The 21,892-nt window shown below is 40.6% G+C and overlaps 2 protein-coding genes across 3 annotated transcripts in view; one reads left to right on the top strand and one right to left on the bottom strand.

Moving 5' to 3' along the window:
• Positions 1 to 134: 134 nt before the first annotated feature.
• The window catches only part of gcc2 (GRIP and coiled-coil domain containing 2), a 30,700-nt gene continuing 8,942 nt past the window's right edge, over positions 135 to 21,892 (bottom strand). For both annotated transcript variants that reach the window (XM_058082493.2, XM_058082492.2), the window contains 17 exons: positions 21,273 to 21,333; positions 20,383 to 20,483; positions 20,172 to 20,270; positions 18,721 to 18,840; positions 17,012 to 17,176; positions 15,459 to 15,563; positions 14,924 to 15,086; positions 9,886 to 9,986; positions 9,723 to 9,800; positions 9,504 to 9,641; positions 7,374 to 7,495; positions 7,007 to 7,183; positions 6,728 to 6,936; positions 3,889 to 4,104; positions 2,437 to 2,576; positions 760 to 961; positions 135 to 631 (listed from right to left, as the gene is read on the bottom strand). In XM_058082493.2, the coding sequence (XP_057938476.2) occupies positions 558 to 631; positions 760 to 961; positions 2,437 to 2,576; positions 3,889 to 4,104; positions 6,728 to 6,936; positions 7,007 to 7,183; positions 7,374 to 7,495; positions 9,504 to 9,641; positions 9,723 to 9,800; positions 9,886 to 9,986; positions 14,924 to 15,086; positions 15,459 to 15,563; positions 17,012 to 17,176; positions 18,721 to 18,840; positions 20,172 to 20,270; positions 20,383 to 20,483; positions 21,273 to 21,333 (2,271 nt within the window). In that variant the 3' untranslated portion in view covers positions 135 to 557. The remainder of the gene's footprint in view (positions 632 to 759; positions 962 to 2,436; positions 2,577 to 3,888; positions 4,105 to 6,727; positions 6,937 to 7,006; positions 7,184 to 7,373; positions 7,496 to 9,503; positions 9,642 to 9,722; positions 9,801 to 9,885; positions 9,987 to 14,923; positions 15,087 to 15,458; positions 15,564 to 17,011; positions 17,177 to 18,720; positions 18,841 to 20,171; positions 20,271 to 20,382; positions 20,484 to 21,272; positions 21,334 to 21,892) is intronic.
• Positions 1,435 to 2,358, top strand: tmem223 (transmembrane protein 223). Its single transcript, XM_058082494.2, has one exon. The coding sequence runs from the start codon at positions 1,556 to 1,558 to the stop codon at positions 2,282 to 2,284; it is 729 nt and encodes a 242-aa protein (XP_057938477.2). The 5' UTR covers positions 1,435 to 1,555; the 3' UTR covers positions 2,285 to 2,358.

The following is a 21,892-nucleotide window of genomic DNA, read 5'->3' as shown; positions in this document are numbered from 1 at the left end:
CGGCAATTTTTTGAATGCACAATTAATGTGACACTTGACCCTCGGTCCACACCGTTTGTATTGCAAATGTTCCTTAACTCCACGTTATTGTAGGACTTGATATGCAAAACCATTATAAGCATTCTTTGATTTAACGACTACATAATGCCTCTATGCTTTGGGTCATCTTCCCATATTGTGCCCATATTGGGGGTGAAGAGTAAAATTGAATAGTGGATGAACTAAATGGACTGTTACGTGTTGCTTCACAAAGATACTGAGCAATAAAACCTCAAGTGAGGGATGACCAATTTTATTTTTCTTATGTCTCATAAGCTCTAGTATTACTAGTATTGATGAAATGCAATTTAACTGTGCCACTCTAAATTCAAATAATGCAACAAAATGCCATATTTTGGTTTTCCCTATTTATAATCACATTTACCATTATACATTCCTTGGTCCCTTCTATTTTGTCGTACAAAATATTATGACTTGGAAGTCATTTGTCCCTGTTTCCGAGTGACTGTTCAATGCAGTACACAATACAGTGTTGTGTTGACTGGCCTTGAAGTGATCTATCTGATCCCAGACCAGCTGTGGAGATAAGATGACCAGCCTGAGCCCCGCGTACCTGATGCTTCCTCCTCACCTGCACATCACACAAATCCCAGGTTAAGACATTTGAATCCAGTATTACAACTTAGACATTTCATTCTAAACACACCAGGTCATGTGCAATATGATGCTTCCATATGAGTATTTGAGTGACGACTATACCTTGTGCAATAGCAGCCAGTTTGCTTTTCTCATCCGGACTGAGCTGCAACATGGTGTGGATGACAGGAAGCAGCGCCTGCCTCTCGCTGCCTGATTGCAGGAAGATAAACTGTAGCAGAACGTTCTTTAGATACTCCAGATTGGCCACGCTCTTCTCCCGCTCCTGGTTTCGCTCCAAACGACGCACTTCGCTCTTCAACAGCTACAAAATACAAAATTCACACATCATAGCAATATAGAATTTTGCACTTCTATGGTCAAAATATGGTAAAAACAACATGTAGTACGAACAAACATTACTACACACATTTCAGTACTTTTATTTACCTATTTCCTCCTTGTTTTAAATGCACATATTTTAACCCTCTAATATATTCTATGGTCACTGGCGACCAAATACATACAGTTGTGGAAATAATTATTAGACCGCCCTAGTTTCTTCACTTGTAATGCCTGTTTGTTTGGGCAGATGTAATGCTGATAACATAAATAACTCATAAGAGTTTAATCTAGAAACTTCCATGGTTTTATTTTTTCTCCAAAATCATTAAAGTGGTCTAATAATATTTTCCATGACTGTACATTCAGACCAAATTGGGTGTCACAGCATCTAAAAGTCACGCCTACACACTTTTGGTCAACGGCGCTTTCCGTCGTTTTACTCGGTGACGTCACAAATCAAAATGGCTGCGCCCGCAGTGTCACAGACGTTACATTTTCTGAAATTGATTTAATTGCTCCTCTTCCTGGGCGTGTATTAACGTTTTTGTTATTATTTCCACTCATATTCTACGACATGAGCTTAGCACGAATGTGCGGAGCACTATGGCCGTCCAGGCTGATTACTCTTCAGCTAGAAGACGCCTTGTCGCAAGGTTGGTCAAAGATTCCAACCAGCGGTTTGGCGAGGAGGTGTTTTGTGGAGACACCCAAACAGCTGACGTCACGCCACGGCTCCACGCAACCCTCTAGAGACGTCATCCTGTTTGAACACGACAGGACAGGCTTCTTCCGCCTCTTGTCTCTTTTCTGCGGCGGCCAGTGCATCTTCTGGACGTATCTGGCCCACTTCGCATACACCGGGCTGAGAGACACAGGGGCTACTCGAGAACAGGGGGGAAGAAAACCCCCCACCAGCACCGCCTTGGCTGGGGTGTGGAGTTTTGAAATGAACCTGGGTTCCCGCACCTGGAAGTACGGCTTCACGCTGGGATGTATGACTATTGGAGCAGGTATTTTAGGATTGGGGATTCTGTTTTGTCGGCGCTCTGTCAGCCAGGTGGTTTTACACCAAGGTGGGAGGATGGTGACTGTTTCCACGCAATCGCCTCTGGGAATGGGCCGTGGCCGAAAAATAACAGTGCCCTTGTCCCAGGTCGCCTGCCATGCTCACAGACAGGAGTCTCCCTCATTCATCCCCCTTAAAATCAAAGGACACAAGTTCTACTTTCTTTTGGACAAAGATGGCACTTTGAACAATGCTAAACTGTTTGACATAACTGTTGGGGCATATCGGCCTGTTTAACTTCACTTTGTTTCCCAATGTGGGGAAAAAACTCATATGTGTGACAATTTACTAATAAACACAATTTACTACAATTCCTCAAGTAGTGTCTGGAGCATTTGTTTACTCAACTGCAGAGACTACCAAGCACACATAAGCGTTTGTTGACTTACATTGATCTGCTCCATGAGAACAGCATTGGTGGCCTCTGTTTCACGCAGGAGGCTGTTCATGTGCTCCAGGCTGCGTGTGGTTGTATTCAGCTTGTGGCTCAGTTCTTCCCTGGTGGGCTCCACAGTCCACACAAACGGCTCTGAGGGCCCACATTGATAGATTATAAAGAAAACAATCTCTCAAGTAGTTAGAAGAGGCTGCTACAATACATAAACAATGGAAAATCTAAAGCTTTGTGGGTAGTGCATAATACGACAGAAGTATACAATATATTAAGTACAGTGCGTGAAAAAGTGTTTGCCCCCTTCCTGTTTTCTTATTTGTTTGCATATTTGTCATCAAATCAAACAAATGCAAGTATTAGTCAATGACAACACAACTGAACACAAAATGCAGGTTTTTAAATGAAACCTTTTATGAAAATCTACACGGCCATGTATGAAAAAAGTGATTACCCCCTAAACCTAATGACTGGTTGGGTCTTCCTCAGCAGCACCGACTGCAACGAAATGTTTGCGATAGCTTGCAATGAGTCATGTACAACCGCTGTGGAAGAATTTTGGCCCACTCATTTTTGCAGAATTGTTGTAATTCTGGCACATTGGAGGCCTTTTTGAGCATGAACTGCTTTTTTAAGGTCATAATCTGAATAGGTGCTTTGTTTAGTTTTTCTTCAGCCATTCAGAGGTGGACAGCTTGATGTCACAAACAGATGCTAGCCCAAGACCATTACACTACCACCACCATATTTTACTGTTGGTATGATGTTCTTTTTCTGAAATACGGCGTTACTTTTACTCCAGATGTTACTTTTACTCTAAATGTTGTTGTGGGGTCTATTGCGGCGCTCTTTGGGTAGGCTGGTCACTCCAGGGAAGGTTCACCACTCTTGTATGTTTTTGCCATTTGTGGATATGGCTCGCTGTGGGTTGCTTTAGTTCCAAAGCTTTAGAAATGTCTATAATCTTTTCCAGACGTGAGTTTTATTGGTATGTGTGACTTTTTTAAGGTCATAACACAGCATCTGAATAGGTGCTTTGACTAGGCCACTCAAGTCTTTGTTTTGTTTTTCTTCAGCCATTCAGAGGTGGACAGCTTGATGTCACAAACAGATGCCAGCCCAAGACCATTACACTACCACCACCATATTTTACTGTTGGTATGATGTTCTTTTTCTGAAATACGGTGTTACTTTTACTCTGGATGTTGTTGGGGGGTCTATTAAGGCGCTCTTTGGGTAGGCTGGTCACTCCAGGGAAGGTTCACCACTCTTCTATGTTTTTGCCATTTGTGGATATGGCTCGCTGTGGGTTGCTTTAGTTCCAAAGCTTTACAAATGTCTATAATCTTTTCCAAACTTGAGTTTTATCTCCCTTAATAATAATAAGTTTCAAACACTTTTTCTCACCACTGTACAAAGTAAATACATGCAGTAGCTGAAACCTTTGTACCTTGTTTGGGGTCCGGCGATGTGAGAAGATGCTCGAGAGAGGGTAAAAGTGCAGGGGAGGAGCTTTCGTTCTCTGTGGTCTCCATGCCCTCGCATTCCTCCCTGGCCATAGACTGCAGGTCGCTCATGACCACTGCTACCGGCCCCGTATTATTCTGGTCGGCACTTTTGCGCTGAGCATCAACAGATTTTCTGGTGGACTGGACCACCATAGAACCTGGGAGGGCATTAAATGGACAAATTTATGTAAATGTTATACTACAAGTGATACGTTGTATCAGTGTTAACCACAATTTGATTCCATGCGAAACAATTTTTTTTTTTTTTAACCAAATTTGCCATTTAGACAGTATGTTAAAACACTGAAATATGACAAACATCATCAATATTTCTCTTCTGGAGTGAAATCAGTCCTCCACCAGGTAAAAAAAACTGTATATATTTCCTTTGCTATACCTAATACATAACATAAGGGGGCAGCAGACACAAATTCAGCTGCTCAACACTATGGTGAACATACCAGGAGATCTTATCAATTGGTGGACAACAGCTAAGATTGTTATTAATGAACCCGAGTCAAGAGCTCTGTCAACACGCCGAGTGCTTCACCGTCAGTATCAATCTCTGCCTCGTCTTCTTAGAGCCCCACGTCAAAGCACAGGAGTGTGAAGTAAGGTTTTTTTTTTTGCACATAGGGCGCACTTCATTGCATATATCATCAATTTAGACTCACATCAGGTATGCCTGTGCATTGAATGCACTCCACTGCAATCACTGTAGCAAAAATTATCAGTATCGTTCATCACTGTAAAATACACAATCATGATTAATTAGTTAAGTGAATACTTTAACAATGCAAAAAGTTGGGATTTTGAGCTTTAAACAAAACTGGAGCAAGTGAGCTATATAAAGACCAACAATGTGACAGTTTACGTAGATTATGAGACATTATCCACCACTTCATTACCAACACAGGCACTGGCAGCAGCTCTTTCTTCAAACTAATGTCATGTGATTATGATTCAACTGTGATGCCTCGGTGTATTTAACAAATCAACACTTTGTGCAAGATAAGACAAATAATGCAAAATCTATTAACTTATAGAAAACTGCCATAGTTGTTTGTAATATTTTGTCTCAACGGCCACACAGCTAGGAAAACCGGGTTTGATTCCCCGCTCGGGCATCTCTGTGTGGAGTTTGCATGTTGTCCTGTATGTGAGTTTTCTCCCGGTACTGTGATATCCTCCCACATTCCAAAAAAATGCTAGGTTATGTGAGTGTGAATGGTTGTTTGTCTATATGTGCCCTGTGATTGGCTGGAGACCAGTCCAGGGTGTACCCCGCCTCTCGGCTCCAGCATGCCTGCGACCCTCATGAGGAAAAGCGGTACAGAAAATGGATGGAGGGATTTCATCTCAACAAAATAGTCATTAAGAAATCTTGACCATTTGTCAACTATTATAACAAAGATGCAATTTCGGAAGCCGCACATCTCTATGTACATCTGTATTAGATCAAAACAAGATGCAAATGATGAAACTCTAGATTATACAGTGTTTTGCTGCAGGTACGCTAGGTTTGCTGAAGTATGCTATTAGATAAGAAGTAGTATAAAGGAAGACGTCTTACTCTCCCCCCACATAATAAGCACTTTACAATCATTGCAAATGGCATATTTACAATCTGAAGGTCAAATTCCAGGACATGGACATAATAAGCTAGCAAGCTTTACTGCTCAGTGGAGGCCTGATCAGGTCTCATTTGCGTGCCAATATCATATATATTTCACTTTTATATTATTTCATACAACATTATTATTGCTCAGTAGAACCAGTACAACATAGAAACGATCAAGTCTTCACCATAAAACACAAACATGGTGGCAGACAGACTTGATGAATATTGAAGAATCTAACTTTATTGAGTAAAAACCACCACTTGACCACCATTGCAAAGCTTCAGAAGTGTGAGCGACTAATGACGCGCTTCTCCAGATGCCACCATGAGCTGCTCGCCACACTGAGAGGCGGGTACAGAGAGAGCAAGGTCGCCAGCACATGATGTTATCCAAGCCCTTGCGGTGTGTGTGTGTGTGTGTATGTGTGTTTGCTGTTTCACTCCGCGCAACAGCTGTGTGGGAAGTGATGAATGAGCTTCCAACTGATAAACACACAGACGACCTGCCATCCGCAGTTCTCTCCTGCATCACTCCTCTCATAGAATGAACAAACTCTTGACAATTTATATGGGACCAGTCTCAGGCTCAAGTGTTGTTTAGTGCAATAGACTACTACTACTACTACTACTACTGTTTGGGACGTTCTGTTGTCATCATTAACGCGTTATCTTTGACAGACCTGGTTTTTCCAATTACTCAACAAATATTTTGGAAGAATACTCGATCACCAAAATATCGGATAGCTGCAGCCCTATTGAGTACCATAAATTTGTACATGTTGGTAGGTCTGCATTACAATGGATGCAACAGTTCCCTGCGCCCTCCCCAAGGGGTGCCCGCCCTACTATTTAAGAAGCACTGCTCGAAGTTGATATTTTATATAAACATACTCCCAGGTCAGACCAATGTAAGTGCCATATGAGAATTAAAAAAAGATCACTGGCCTCTTGCTTAAATTACATTTAAAGTGCCTTCATTATGAATGAACTGATGTGTGCGATGATAGATTTATTTTTTCCTTTTATTTACTCTGTGACCAATTGAGAATGACTGGTGTAGACTAGGATTATCTATCTATCTATCTATCTATCTATCTAAGGTATTTCCCATTTCAAAAATACACTCAGCATCCACATGGATAAGGTTGAAAAATACTCACTGCTCTGATTTTGCAGGATGAAGAGTTGGTCCTCACACCGACTCAGTTGCCGCTGAAGCGTCTCAACGGTGGCACGGTGGTCTTCCTGCATCTTCCTCAGCTGCTCCCGGTGGGTCTGTCGCTGGGCCTCGATATTTGATGATGAGTCCGTTTGAGTCTGAGCCAGCTCTGACCGCAATTCCACATTCTCCGACTGCACCGACAGGAGCCTGGAGGAGGAAAATCGGAGGTACTGTATGTTTAATTACAGACTGGGACAAACTAACTAAAATACCTAACCTCTCACGGAGGTCGGCCTCCTTGATAATATTTTCCTGCAGGATTTGGTTATGTCGTTCCAGCAGTGTGTCATGTTCATTCTGGAGCTGCTGCAGATCCGCTGTGCTGCTCTGGAGAGACTTCTGGTTCTCGGCCAGTTTGGACCTCAGCTGGTCCACCTGAGACGACAACTGCTCTCTGGTAGAAAACACAGTACATTCATTTTAGTCACAGAATTCCCCGGCTTACGGTAATTTAATTTCTATAGCACCTGCTATAACAAAAGCATTGGATGAAAACAACAAGATAGCAGCATTAGATAGCAAAGATAAAAACAATAAATAAAACATTAGTCATGGTCTCTTCTCTGAAGCCCCTCCCCCTTTACCTTTCTAGTCTGCTCGCGTTGCTTTCATTCTGCCCATCGAGTTTGCTCTTCTGTTGCTTCAGTACATTGTGCACTCTCACTTTATAACCCTCAAACTCCTCAGCTGTTGTCGCAAGTTCGACCTGGAAATTAAATAATAATCAACAGCTATGCAGTATAGTGCAATATAGTAACACCTTTAAGTGTTTGTGGCAATTTCAAGGATTTTGTGCAATAGGAGCCAATACTTTCTCAAGCAAATGATTCTATGTCAGCGATTAAGAAGAAAGAGAGCAAGATGTGACGTTTGGAGCATGTGGGTGGTAGGATAGGAGTCGCTTCACTGACATTTTAAATATAATTTTCCACTACCGACAAGAAATTTTTACATACATCGGTGAGTGACTTTATCCAAGTCTCGAACAGCAAACCATGCCTTTCGATGACATACAGGTCTGATAGTTGCGACCTGACTGTTCAGACTGAAGTAGATAGATGAAATATTTGTGTAACTGCCTCTCAGTCAGTGTATGCTGTTAGTTTTAAGTTCCTACTATTTTTGTTTTTGGTTCCTACCTAGATGCATATACGCAAGTTAATGAGGCGGAACTAAATTTCTTTAAATTCATCGTTTCCATGTGCACGTTTAGTCGTTACACCCACAGAAAATAAGCTCAGTTGTTGCCACACTGTTTAGAGCTCAAAGGCTAATAGGTACTAAAGGTTCAAGATCATCTCTAATGTGTGCAGCCATTAAGGTACAGTATATGTGTTTTGTATTGTTTTCGTTTCAGTCTTAGTGTCTTAGTTTAGTTATTAGTCTTATTAGTTATTAGTCTTAGTTATTGTATATTTGTATTATATGACCAGTAATTTATTGTATTTTGTATCTTTTGAACCCCTTTAGTTCTCACGTTGGTTTTGGAATAAATCCATCGGTAAAACACAAGAACTAGTTGCTGTCTGATCATTGCACATCCGAGGGAGTTACAATTTATTTCTTATTCTAAACTTGTATTAATACTTGTCTTGTATATTTCTTACCAACCTTTTAAATGCTAAGTTAATGATGACACAGTGAGTCAGACTGTTCAAATATTGAGTAATGACTTGACTACTTGATTTAATGGGAGTCGATAGAGATGTCCGCAAATTTGCTCCACTTGTTTCTGTCCATTTCAATGGTCTTTGTTTGTCATATGCTCTTATGGGAATATTTTTATGTCATTCAGCTATTCTCTCTTGGGTCTGCCATGTTTGTTCTTGCCTTCAGCGATGCCAAAGACCGCTGTTTTGACTAGTGTGTAGTCTGGCAGTCTGAAGATGTGGCCAAAAAAACCCTCAGCTTTCTCTGCTTCCTCTTCTTTTAAGTAATGAGCACTTGCAATTTCCAATTGGTTGACAAGCTTGTTTTGAGTTCCCTTATAGCTTGTGATTGAAATTACGGTAATTCTGATATATACCTGATATATTGCAGTCTGAACAGTCAAGTTGCATATATCAAGGTAAACCATCCTTGCAATCCTTGCCCATGATTTTTTATTTTTTTTTAACGGTCAATGAAGCGGCTCCTGCCACCCACATGCTCCACAAACCTCTTTCTTCAATGGACTCTTTTTCCACTTTTTTTTACCTATAAATGTGGTTAGAATGTTGTATTCTCCTGTTAAACGAAGCCAAAGTTTCAGATAATAAAAAGGTTTCAGATGGCTCAAATGCTTGGTTTGAAAAGCCATGGTAATACTGCTCCTTTGTGATGTCACAGAGGGGTGGACTTCCTTATATGGGCATGGCTGTAAGCCAGAAAAGCCCTGTGCCCTTCCCCTAGCTCTGTTTCCCGCCCTCCCCCAAGCGCTGCTCCACTGTTTACTTGCTAGAAATGCCTCAAAAGGGAACACCACATTTGTTTTCAATTCCAAAAGGCACCACCATGAGGCACAAGTGGTTGGAGTTCCTGATTACCTGTAAAATGAATGCATTTTAATCTGTCAACGGCATTTCAAACTGGACTTTTATGTGAACATGGGCGACTGTGCAGCTAGACTAGCCGACAAATTTGCTCAAGCCTGGTTGTTTGCATCACAGCAAGAGCAAAAAAAAAAAAAAAAAAGAGTTATGATACAGTATGTAGAAAATTCAGTTGCACAGTACCTTAGCCATGTCTCTCTCTTGCTGCAGAATGTGGATTTGCTGCTGGAGAGAGCTGCTGATTCGTTGGTGTTGCTCTGTTGCAGACCGGAGCTGCTCCTTCATATGATAGCACTCAGCTGTCAGGTCACACACCTCAATCTTACATGAAGATAAATATTATGTTAACTTTGAAGCTAAGCATTATATGTTGAAAATAGTGGGAAACAATGGCTGTCTTACTTTGGCATTTTCTAATTGCTGCTGGCTACCTTCTAGTTCTCCTCTTAATGAAGCCTGCAGCATAGTTAGAGAGCTCTCCTGTATATAGGAAACATTAGTTAACATTAACAGCAATACATTTTTTTAATGCATGCAAAATAAACTAGAAGACAGAAAAACAGACCTCATTCTTGGCATCAGAAAGATCTTTCTTGGTCTTCACTAGCAACTGTTTAATCTTGGAAGTCTTCTCCACCGCCTGGATCAACTGAGATTTCAAAGTGTCTGGACACATACATGCACACAAACATAAAAGGAAGCATCGATGAACGATAAAGCAACACCGTTGAATAGGGTTGACAACTTCCTGAGAAATAAGAAAAGAAAAAAATGACCAAAATAAACTGAAAAAATAATTGTGATTTTTTTTTTTAATAAACAGTTAACTGGGACGGTTTGCATCTGAGTGTGAAGTGTCTGGTATGAGACTCAGTACCTCCATAACAGAGGCCATGGTTCTCAGTCGGAGAGGAATTTAAGTATCTTGGGGTCTTGTTCACGAGTGAGGGAAAGTGGGAGCGTGAGATCGACAGACGGATCAGTGCAGACTCGGCAGTAATGCGGTTGCTGTACCGGACCGTCGTGGTGAAGAGAGAGTTGAGCCAGAGGGCAAAGCTCTCAATTTACCGGTCGATCTATGTTCCAACCCTCACCTATGGTCATGAGCTTTGGGTCATAACCGAAAGAATGAGATCACGGATACAGGCGGCTGAAATGAGTTTCCTCCGTAGGGTAGCTGGACTCACCCTAAGAGATAGGGTGAGGAGCTCAGCCATCCGGGAGGGGCTCAGAGTAGAGCCGCTTCTCCTTCACATCGAGAGGAGTCAGTTGAGGTGGCTCGGGCATCTAGTCCGGATGCCTCCCAGACGTCTCCCTGGTGAGGTGTTCCGGGAATGCCCAGCCGGGAAAAGGCCCAGGGCAGACCTAGGACACACTGCAGGGACTACGTCTCACAGCTAGCCTGGGAACGCCTTGGTGTCCTCCCAGTGGAGCTGGAGGAGGTGGCCGGGGACCGGGAAGTCTGGGCTTCCCTACTAAGACAGCTGCCCCCGCGACCCGGACCCGGATAAGCGGAGGAAAATGGATGGATGGAAAAACAGTTAACTTAACAGCGGACACACTATGTGTTTATATTGATTAAACAACTTAGACACACAGCTATGCTTTGAGGACAACATGAGAGCAGAGGTGTTAAAGGACACTAGAGGACAATAGGACACTAGAACAAAAAATTCTTATTCCAATTTGGATATTTTCAAACCGCTGATACAAATATGATGTTTGATGTGCCATACCTACGACTGGCATTGTATGATGCTAGGTGGTTGAGCAGAGGATGGAAAATCTTATGGACAAAAGACACGACTCAATTGATTGTAGACCACTGCTATGTAATAACTATGGTTGCTTCCAAGATACAACCGTGTTTAGTCTGAGTAACTATGCCTCTTGATTCACACGCTATTAACAGTTGTCAAGGTTTGGACTTAAGCAAGCCTGCATTTGAAAAGGCTGAGGGATCGCCGAGGACGTTTTATCAACTCAACTTCAGTTTAATTCCAACTATTTTCAGGAGCTGGTCAGGCATCGAAGTAGTCATCAGATTAAACAGCTGTATCTCGCAAGCAACGATACAGTGGGTTGCAAATTATTCATACCCATGAGCAACACAGAACAAAGGAAAAGTCTTTCTCCTGTTTCCATGAAAGGAAATAGCACAAACATGACAATGTGTTGCACTCTTTACTATAGATTGCATTAATCTGTATTTCATTGTTGCAAATGTCATCAAGTCATAGTACACTAGGTTCCAATCGCTTTGGGTAGACATGATGAGTTTTGCGCAATGGTGTTTGAACAGTTTTGCCCACTCCTCTTCGAAATACCACTCCAACTGAGTCAGGTTCCTTGGTGATCTTCGGTGGACGGCAATCTTCATATCCTGACGCAGATTTTTTTATTGGGTTGAGATCCAGGCTCTGACTTGGCCAGTCTGGAAGCTTCACTTTCTTCTTCCTGAGCCATTCTTGAATGTTTTGGATCAGTACCCTGCTGAATGATAAACCTCCTTTCAAGGTTCACGAAGAGGTTCTTCACACACAGCATTATGTTTCCACATCCATGTTTTAAGGTAGGGCTGGTATGAGCCAGATCATCAGCTGTGTTGGCTTTGCACCAAACATACTTCCTGGTGTATGTTTGCGAAAAAGTTCATTTTTGTTTGTTTGCAAACGAGTCTTGAGATATTGTTTCTTCAGGTATGGCTTTTTCTTTTCAAAACACCCATGGAGATCTTCCTTGTGTACATTAGTCCCAGCAACCTGGAGAGACTGCTTCAGACCTTCAAGTCTGAAGCAGTTTCTCCTGCCTTTTGCCGTGATCTTGGAGGGATGCACTATTCTTCGGAGGTTCTCAGTGGCACCATGACGCTTCCACTTCTGGACCAGTGATGCAACAGTACTTTTTGGCACATTGACGGCACCTGCGATGACTTTCTTTCTGAGGTCTTCTGACAGGTCCTTTGACTTTATGACTGTTGTCTCCTGACAAGCAAGAGGTGACTGTGGACAGGTGACTATTGGGCACAATTTATAGGGAGTAATGAAGCCTATAAGAGTCACAGATGTGTAAATACAGGCTTGTGACACTATGATGCAAGAGTTTTTGGTGTACAATCATTTCCAACTAAAAATAAAGAGTACTTATGAACAAAAATGTAATGGATTGTCATTTTTGTGCCATTTCCTTTCATGCAAAAAAGGAGAAACACATCTTTCCTTTGCTCTGTGCCAAGAAATTGAGTGTTGCTCAAGGGTATGAATACTTTTGCCACTGTAGTTGTTGCTACGGTTGCCAAGTCACGAGATGAGACAATAAGATTAGGTCCGCAAGAACAAGACGAGACAAGATTTTAATATTAATTTTAAGAAAAGTACCATTAAAAATACAATGCAAGTAAAAATTTTTTGAGACCAAATAAATCATTGTTATGATAATATAGAGAAATAATCAATAATAGTATATCATAATAATGCAATACTTCCCTTAATATGCTATCTTTCATTCTGTTACGTTGCAGAATTGGCATCTGCGACATGCAGTCTAAAGGCAATGCTAGCTTTTCGATAGGGGTGTCAGCATTAATAGTTTCCGATTGTTGTTAAACAATTCCAGGTCATTGTTTTGGTTTTTTATGTACTGCAATCTGTTAACATGTCTTTACTAGGGATGCCCTGATTGGTCAGCTACCAATCAACCTAGTCTTTTCTTGCATCTTTGTTTACACGGTTTGCCTAGCTGTCATTGGCGGCAGCTATAGCTCGCTAGCTAGTTAAGAGTTATACGCCTAGCTTTTGCATTTTCGGACTACAAATGTGACTTTTTACCACGGTGACATTTTTTTTTTTTTAAACAAGTAAGCTATGCCGTTAGTTCAGATCAGGGTTTTTTTCCACAGGAAATAGCACTCACATCCATGTAAACGTATCATCTGATCTCACTGATGTGTAAAAACTATCAATATAAATGATTACTACCATCAACAAATGCCAGTTATTTTAAAAACTAAATGTCAAAATAAACGATTCGTAGTAACATCAACTGTCATCATTATGTTATATATGTATATATAATTTGGTTTCTTTTACCCCGTCTCACACCCATATTTTAGTTTTTGTTTCAATTTATGCAACAAAGTTGAACATTTAAAATCACGAGAAGTTATACAACATTTCAAAATCTACCTGCTTTGTTCTGTTACATTGTTGTTTAATGTTAAAATACTGCATCGTCTCGTTCTTGTGAAACCAATATTGCATATTGTGATACCCCTACTTTTTTACTTGTTATTAGTCGTCTCTCTCTTTCAGTCAATTGAGTAGTATCTTTGTCCGCTACATTTTCTAACTACTTTACTCTCTGCACCCCCACATAATTATATGTAACATAAATGTGACATCAAAGAAGTCAGTTTTGCATCATAGTCATTTTAAGAGTTGAAAGCATGACATAATCAGCATGACAACTGCATTACTCTTTGTAATTACTCTTTTACAGCACGGCCCAGTCATGTGATGTTCAGTTTGTAAGTTGACATAGAGTGACAGACAAGGCAAAGGGAATCAATAGCATTTAGCAGGGCTCGACAATAACGATGTATCGATGGCCCGGGGCAAGTTAAAACAAAATTCGGGCAAGTAAATCCAATCAGGGATATTCTTGTCGGGCAAGTGCACTTTGGCATGCCGTACTACTTTAAAAAGAGTTTTTTTAAAGCGGTTCTTGTGGGGTGTTGGTAAAACACGGACTGTGTAATTCCGGTGGTAATTTGCAAACCAATCCTTGCAAATCTTGAAATGGACCAATCAGAATCGTTTATTTAGACCGCGGTCCGCAGTCCCGTTCTTGTTCGCAATCAACCAATCAGCGATACGAAAACTGCCAACATGATCTAATTCTTCAACAACTTCTGAAGGAAAACACCAAAAAGTGATGAAACAGTGCCTCCTAAACTAGTATTTTATTAGCGGCAGCAAATGAGTGAATCACATTGCTGTGACAATTTTACATGGTCACAATGAAACACCACCGATTAGATCCAATACCAAGTGCTGATTTTGCACAAGCTACAAAATCTAGCAGTTCCATTTCTTTGTGTATTTTTCTCACTTTTGCTTCACAAATTATTCTTTGACCATTGAGCATTTTTTTCTGGATTAAAAACACTTTACTAGTACACAAATGTGTCTATTCAATAATGTTTCATTGTGGTGCACAACTTATAAATATCACTGCTTACTACGACTACCATGTGTAAGGTAGTATGGTAGTACGCTCATTTATTCTTTATTTGAGATTCTCATGTGATGCCACAAAAATGAAATGATATCATTATGGCAGTCTTTTCATTTTACATGGGGCACGTTCGGGCAAGTAGTTCTCACCTTAAGGATTCCCCATGGGCAAGTCATTTTTGTTTTTAATGTAGAGCCCTGATTTAGTTTGATAGGTCACTGATCATCTTCGCTCTTGGCAAGCTGTTGTGAAAGTTGCTGTCTATGAAATCCATTGACATTTTCAGAACCATTTTTGATTGTCACACTAATAAGAGATGTTTTTTGTTTCTAAATACAGGACAGTGAAACGACAAAGCAAGAACATACCGATTTCTTGTTTGAGACTCTCCTTGTTTTCTTTGAGTCTACTTATTTGAGCCTTTAACTCCTCGGAACATTCATCTTTCTCTGAGATTTTGGCATTGAGCTCTTTGACCAGACGTTCATAATCGGCCATCTCCATGTCTAGCAGAGAGTTCTGCTGCGCCTCCTAGATGGAGCAAACAATCAGATATGGTAAATTAGAAGGTCGGTGCTTTTTATTTCTTATCATCTGCTAAGAAACCCGTGGTTTATATTCCACTGATGATGTGTCCACACGGCACTAACAACATGTCCACATTGAAAAGTCAGACCTCCCGGCAGGCTTCGTGTAAACTCCCGTGTCCTGTCAACGTCTCAGCTAATGGAAACCTAGTGGCGGTTCCTTTGCTTTGGGCTGCAATTGCTCTCTTTCTTTCTCTAAGAGCTCCAGCTGATGGCTGCAGGGCGGCCATCACCAGTCTCAGTGCTTGACTGGAGAACTCCTGAGAGACACGAGTGTCTAAAAAGCTACAGAATTTCAGTAAAAAAAAGAGTGCACCTTGCGTAGATGCTCCAGCTCCTGGGCGGTCTGCTGTGACTGCTGCTGTTGCTTGCTGAGCTGGGCTGTCAGCTCCTCCACCTCCTTCATGGCCGATGAAAGATCCTGAAACACATGAAGCTTGTACTATACACAACGTATGTAGTAGTACACTGTCATATTGTCGGTGGTGCCATGCTGCGCATGCTGGTTAGCAACTGCAAACGAAAACCTAAATCATACCAGTAGACAATGGTTTATTGACTTTCTATATTGTGCTAACGTGGCAGGAGAATATTAATTCTCCAGATTTGCTTTCATACTGATCTTATCCAGCACTTCATTACCAATACCAATACCAATACCAATACCAATACCAATACCCTCATTATGTACACGAAACCCCCTACTGGCCAATTGTATAATCACAGGCAGCTGTATTTTAACCACATACAGTCGCCATGGCGGTTAATTTGTTCCAGACCCAACCACGATAGGTGAATTTCCGTGAAGTAGAATTCCATATTAATAAATGGAATATTTTCATAGTTAGAGCATTAAAAACTGGTTTATGAGCTTCTAAATTTGTTTAACATGAAATAACACCCCTACAGTCACATATATTGATATTACCTATATAAGAGACATGACAAGCACTAATAAGACATAACTCACATTATGCACTACTGTGGGCTTTGTTTACACCATATTGTGCAACTTTTAAGTGCAGACTATGAAATCTCTGCAAGGACATAAGAGACTGCCAAGACTTAAAGCATAGCCTCATTTATTTATTCTAAACTTAAGACAGGGTTTGCAACTGAGGGGGGAGGACGAACAAAAATGTATGTTTTTTTCATGATATCATGTCAGTCTGCGCTCACAGCTAGGAGACCAGGGTTCAATTCCACCCTCGGCCATCTTTGTGTGGAGTTTGCATGTTCTCCCCATGCATGCGTGGGATTTCTCCGGGTACTCCGGTTTCCTCCCACATTCCAAAAACATGCTAGGTTAATTGGTGACTCCAAATTGTCCATAGGTATGAATGTGAGTGTGAATGGTTGTTTGTCTATATGTGCCCTGTGATTGGCTGGCGACCAGTCCAGGGTGTACCCCGCCTCTCGCCCGAAGACAGCTGGGATAGGCTCCAGCACCCCCGCGACCCTCGTGAGGAAAAAGCGGTAGAAAATGAATGAATGAATGAATGTCAGTCTGCATGCATGGCTGACTCCAGGTGCAACGCAAGTTAATGTAATGTAAGGTAATGTCTCATCAATGTAACATTACTGACACCTAGTGACCACAATACTACAAATGACTTGTCTTTCATTATTGACAAATAATAGACTGGAGTTAACCACAAAATATTTATATGTTTTGGAAAAAAACATAATAGAATGAGGGAGCAATGTTTGAACTGCTGCATATGTATACAATAACATATATGTATGTATTCTGTGTATATGAATTTGAAATTGTAGTGTCTCATGATATGGCATATCATATCCTTGTGATTTTTTTGGAATAAAATGTCATGTTATCAGTGTTTTCAGAAACGTAGGATGAGTTCCCACCTTGATCTTCTGATCTTTCACTGCTCTCTCAGCCATCAGATCTCTGTCCAGACTCGCCAACCGTTTTTGCAGCTCCTGGTTCTGAGCTTCTATCTGCCTCATTGTGCTCCTGGAGGTCTCCATGGCAGCCAGCAAGTCCTCCTTCTCACTGCTGAGCAACTCCACCTGAAAATAAGCAATATTACAGATTATAGTCATGCATGGTAAATTTCTTTATAAATGAGCTTGTGAGGGATTATTACAATATATTGTTACCTATATTAGGCTTGCAAACTAAATCATATTACATACAGTGGTATGAAAAAGTTTGGGCACCCCTGGTAATTCATTCATTCATTTTTCTACCGCTTATTCTCACGAGGGTCGCAAGGTGCTGGAGCCTATAGACAAACAACCATTCACACTCACATTCATACCTATGGACAATTTGGAGTCGCCAATTGACTTAGCATTTTTTGGCATTTACAAACTCCACACAGAGATGGCTGAGGGTGGACTTGAACTCGGGTCTACTAGCTGTGTGGCCTGTGTGCTAACCACTCGTCCGCCGTGCATTTTCCTTTGTAAATTAATGGTTGTTTGGATCAGCAATTTCAGTTAAATATGTCATATAGCAGACAAACATACTTATGTATGAGAAGTGACATTAAATTTAAAGGATTTACAGAAAGTGTGCAATAATTATTTAAATAAAAGTAAGCAGGAAGCAAGCTTGTACAGGGAAAAGAAGACAGAACACTTACTGCAATCACAATGCCAACACAAAAATGGCAGCACAACATGCAACAAGTACAAGTACTATTACTATGGATATAATAAAGAACAACTACATTAACTCCATAAACCTTTGCAACATTTAAGCTGCATGACATGTTAGAAAGCCGGAAGTACTCCTTGCAACGCTACATTATATTTTAATATTTGTAGGTATTTTAAATACTTGGAACACATTTTTTGTGGATACTTGATACGGGACAGCCTCACCCATGAATTTGAGCCCCCTGATATGAAGCGTATGTTTTTTGTAATATCCTGATATAATCTAAATGCTGGAAAAAAAACAAACAACAAATTGAATGCTTGCCCTGGGAAATGCAAATGAGAGCAAATATTCTAAATGTTCATGACAAGAGTTGAAAATCTTTCATGCAAATCTGACAGCCGAAGGCTCTGTGGGCTCCCTCTGCAAGGACCACTGAACCTGCAACAGCCGTCTTCTCATCATCTGTCAGCCAAACATTGAAACCGAGGCTTGGTAAACAGAGATGTCCAGATGTACTCTAAATTCCCTGACTGGCTTCCAGTCTGCCTCCCCCCCCTGTGAGACCAATAAAGCGTGTGCAAAAAGAAACCTCTTCCTTCAGAGAAGGCGTTCACATTGCAGCGAGGCAGATGGAAGCTTTGCTCCATTTAACTGCCTGTGCTTCTCGTGTAGGAAAAAGACAGTTATGAGTTTGGGGAGCGGAGCATTCAGTCTATATCAACCAAATTTCTCCTGAACTCACCCACTCAGATCTGATGGGCCATTTGTGGGTGCCGCGCTGTCAAGCTTAACCTGGCAAAATGTCGCCGGCTGAAATGATACACTGTAAATCAAATGGAAAGTGACGTATGTGAGAGCTACTGTGTAGATTTACTAGCCAGTGTGAGAAGTGTGTGTGTGTCCACGGTCACATGTGTTTTAGTGATGAAACATGTACTTGTGTTACCTGTGTGAGAGTGCTGTTGAGGTGCTTGCTCAGGTCAGACGCCTGTTTCTCTGCTGCCTCTGCCTTCTCCCGCGCTTTATCCAGTTGCTCTGTCTGCTTGTCGTAATCTATCTGGAGGTTCTACACAAACATGCACACAAGAGACACACATACCAAAGACCTCAGTGAAGGAAAACTACGCACCTGAGATATTGCCTGTGTATACGTTTGAATCAGGGACACAAGTGTCATTAGATGCAACCGAGTGATTTTGCTTATACTTGGAGGGAGGGTGAAAGAGAGTCCAGTGCTTTCAGGTTATGGAAGTTACTGGGAGAGACGTCACTCAGAGTCTCTTTCAGATGGAGGATGCCTTATCTTGCAAATAAGCAATGTAATTGATTGCTGATATTTTATAATATTACAGCAAACAGCCATTTTATATTCTAATAAATGCTAAAATTTAATAAGAGGTTTTTTTTTGGTCTTTATTAGTATCAACAGACTTTTTAATGATTTCTTAAATTTGTCTTTTGTGTCATTATAACAAATATCTTTTTTTTTTATTCTATTAAATTCCCAAATGTATTTTTTGAAATAATTTTTTGGTCAGGGCGGCACGGCGGTCAAGTGGTTAGCGTGCAGACCTCACAGCTAGGAAACCAGGGTTCAATTCCACCCTCGGCCATCTCTGTGTGGAGTTTGCATGTTCTCCCCGTGCATGCGTGGGTTTTCTCCGGGTACTCCGGTTTCCTCCCACATTCCAAAAACATGCTAGGTTAATTGGCGACTTCAAATTGTCCATAGGTATGAATGTGAGTGTGAATGGTTGTTTGTCTATATGTGCCCTGTGATTGGCTGGCGACCAGTCCAGGGTGTATCCCGCCTCTCGCCCGAAGACAGCTGGGATAGGCTCCAGCACCCCCGCCGACCCTCGTGAGGAAAAAGCGGTTGAAAATGAATGAATGAATAAAAGTACAATGCATGGGCACATCTCTTAATATTATTCATTAAGTTAGTTTTTAGTGTTATTATAACAAATAGCTCTTTTTTTAATTCTAATAAATTAGCAAATTTGGTCATTAGAACAAAAAACACTTTTTATTGAATCCCACTTTAACTGTGATGAGCAATGAGGGCTTGTGGTCATAGTGTTCATAGAAAATTGTACTTTCACATTAAGAGTTACACGGTACCCATGAACGCATCATCATGAGAACAGCTTCTGGCCTGTGCAGAGATAACGATGCTTGTTAGGACTTCCTTTGTTTTTATTTTTAAAATCAAACACTATGATTGACTTTGTTGTAGATTTAAATGGGACATTATGACAAAAGAAGATTGATTTTAGACCGCAACCGTGATCATAAAACGTGTCCAAAGGCCATTTGTCACCGTTTTAATGAAGGATTTAATTATTCACAACTTCACTGGTAGTTTGGTTGAGCCCCAGATTCCCTCACAAGACAAACCTTGTAGCCTTCAGCGCCATGGATGATGTCCTTCATGGAACTGTTCACTTTATCACGCTCTGCTTTGAGAGATACTATTTCCTCCTTGAGGGTGAGAACCTGAAATGAGAAAAATGCATATTCTAGGCTTATTATATTTATGTAGCAGTTCTAAATTATAATGTGTTCAACCTAGGTTTTGAGGGATTGTTTTTCAATTCCTTCGATGTACCGTTTTTTTATTGCTGTCCAGCTCTTTCTTCGCTTTGACGGCCACTGCTTTGATTTTCTTGACCTTCTCATCCTTTTCTTTATTGTCTTTTTCCAGTTCGGCTGAAAAAAAGAATTCAGAACAATAATTCTCTGGAAATTGGCGGTAAATGAGAGCATAAATCTACTGTATGTTAAAGGGGAACTGCACTTTTTTGGACTTCTATATTAACCAAGCTACAGTGATATTGTTATTGGAGCAGCTAACAGGAAAAACAATATTTATCTGTAGATAAGATACTGTAAGTATTAATGTTATCATCCATGTATGTGTTCTTGCATGATCACAGCATGTATATGAAATGATTAGAGGTTTCTTTTAGAGGGTTTCATAGTCAAAATAGGTGTGTCCCAATGATGTGCATTGTTAGCTAGCTTATATTAAGGGAAGAAATATGTGCAAAATTGCCAAACTATGCGGTTCCCCTATAAGAAAATTAAACCATGACATACAGTCATGGAAAAAAAAAAATAATGAACCACCCTTGTTTCTTTAGTTTTGGTTCATTTTAGAGTTTCATTTAAGAGCTGATATATAACAACTTCCATGGTTTTCTCGATAATAGCCAAGATCATAAATAACATCAATAACTATCGCATTGTGCTGCCAAAAAATTTTAACTCTTGTGTCACCGTTATATTTGTCCAAATAAAGGTACCTTTAGTTGTACCAGATATTAAAATGAACAGGGAACTGAAGATCTAGTCATATTTTCCATGACTCCAACTGGAACTGGAAAAGATGGATACAGGTGGAAATTCCCTAAAATAAAAATATACTAAATCGTAAGAGCACCCCACAAAATACTAGGGAAAAAAAAACATTTTTTTGCACTCTTCTCGCATCGATACCTAGCTTCTGTGACATCTCCACAACTTTATTTTCCTCAGAGAATGCTGATTTGGCAGAATCCTGTCAAAATAACAAGGACAAAAAAGAGAAAGAAAATAGATATAATGGAACAGGAGACAATAAAAAGGGTTGCAGATTGAACACATCCTCCCAACTGCGAAGCAAGCATATTATAAAACACAGAAATACAGTGGAACCTCAGGTTTTGTCATTAATCCATTCCGCGACAACCTAATACTGGGGTGGGCAAACATTTTGACTTGTGGGCCGCATTGAGTTAACAAAATTGTCCGAGGGGCCAGAACACATAGTATTTAACACACACACAACTCCTTATTTCTAAAATCACAAATACTTAAACTTGCTGATATAGTTCATCTTAAACAGCTAAAATAATGCATAAGGCTAAAAATAACCAATTACCTAAAAATGTCATCCAATACTTCTCTACAAGAGAGGAGAAATATGATCTCAGGGAAGAACTACATTTGAAACACTTATATGCTAGGACTACGTTAAAAAGCCATAGCATTTCAGTATGTGGAATCAAACTATGGAATGAATTGAGTAAGGAAATCAAACAATGCACAACGATGAGCCAATTCAAGAAACAATACAA

This window comes from Doryrhamphus excisus, linkage group LG12, assembly GCF_037039965.1.
Source record: "Doryrhamphus excisus strain RoL-2023G ecotype Guam linkage group LG12, RoL_Dexc_Guam_v1.1, whole genome shotgun sequence".
Taxonomy (NCBI): Eukaryota; Metazoa; Chordata; class Actinopteri; order Syngnathiformes; family Syngnathidae; genus Doryrhamphus; species Doryrhamphus excisus.
The sequence above is the reverse complement of the archived record's forward strand: the minus strand, read 5'-3'. Positions and strand labels throughout refer to the sequence as shown.

What these genes read in the sequence shown, in the direction of transcription:
- tmem223 (XM_058082494.2), top strand. Translation starts at nt 1,556, where the DNA reads ATGAGCTTAGCACGAATGTGCGGAGCACTATGGCCGTCCAGGCTGATT.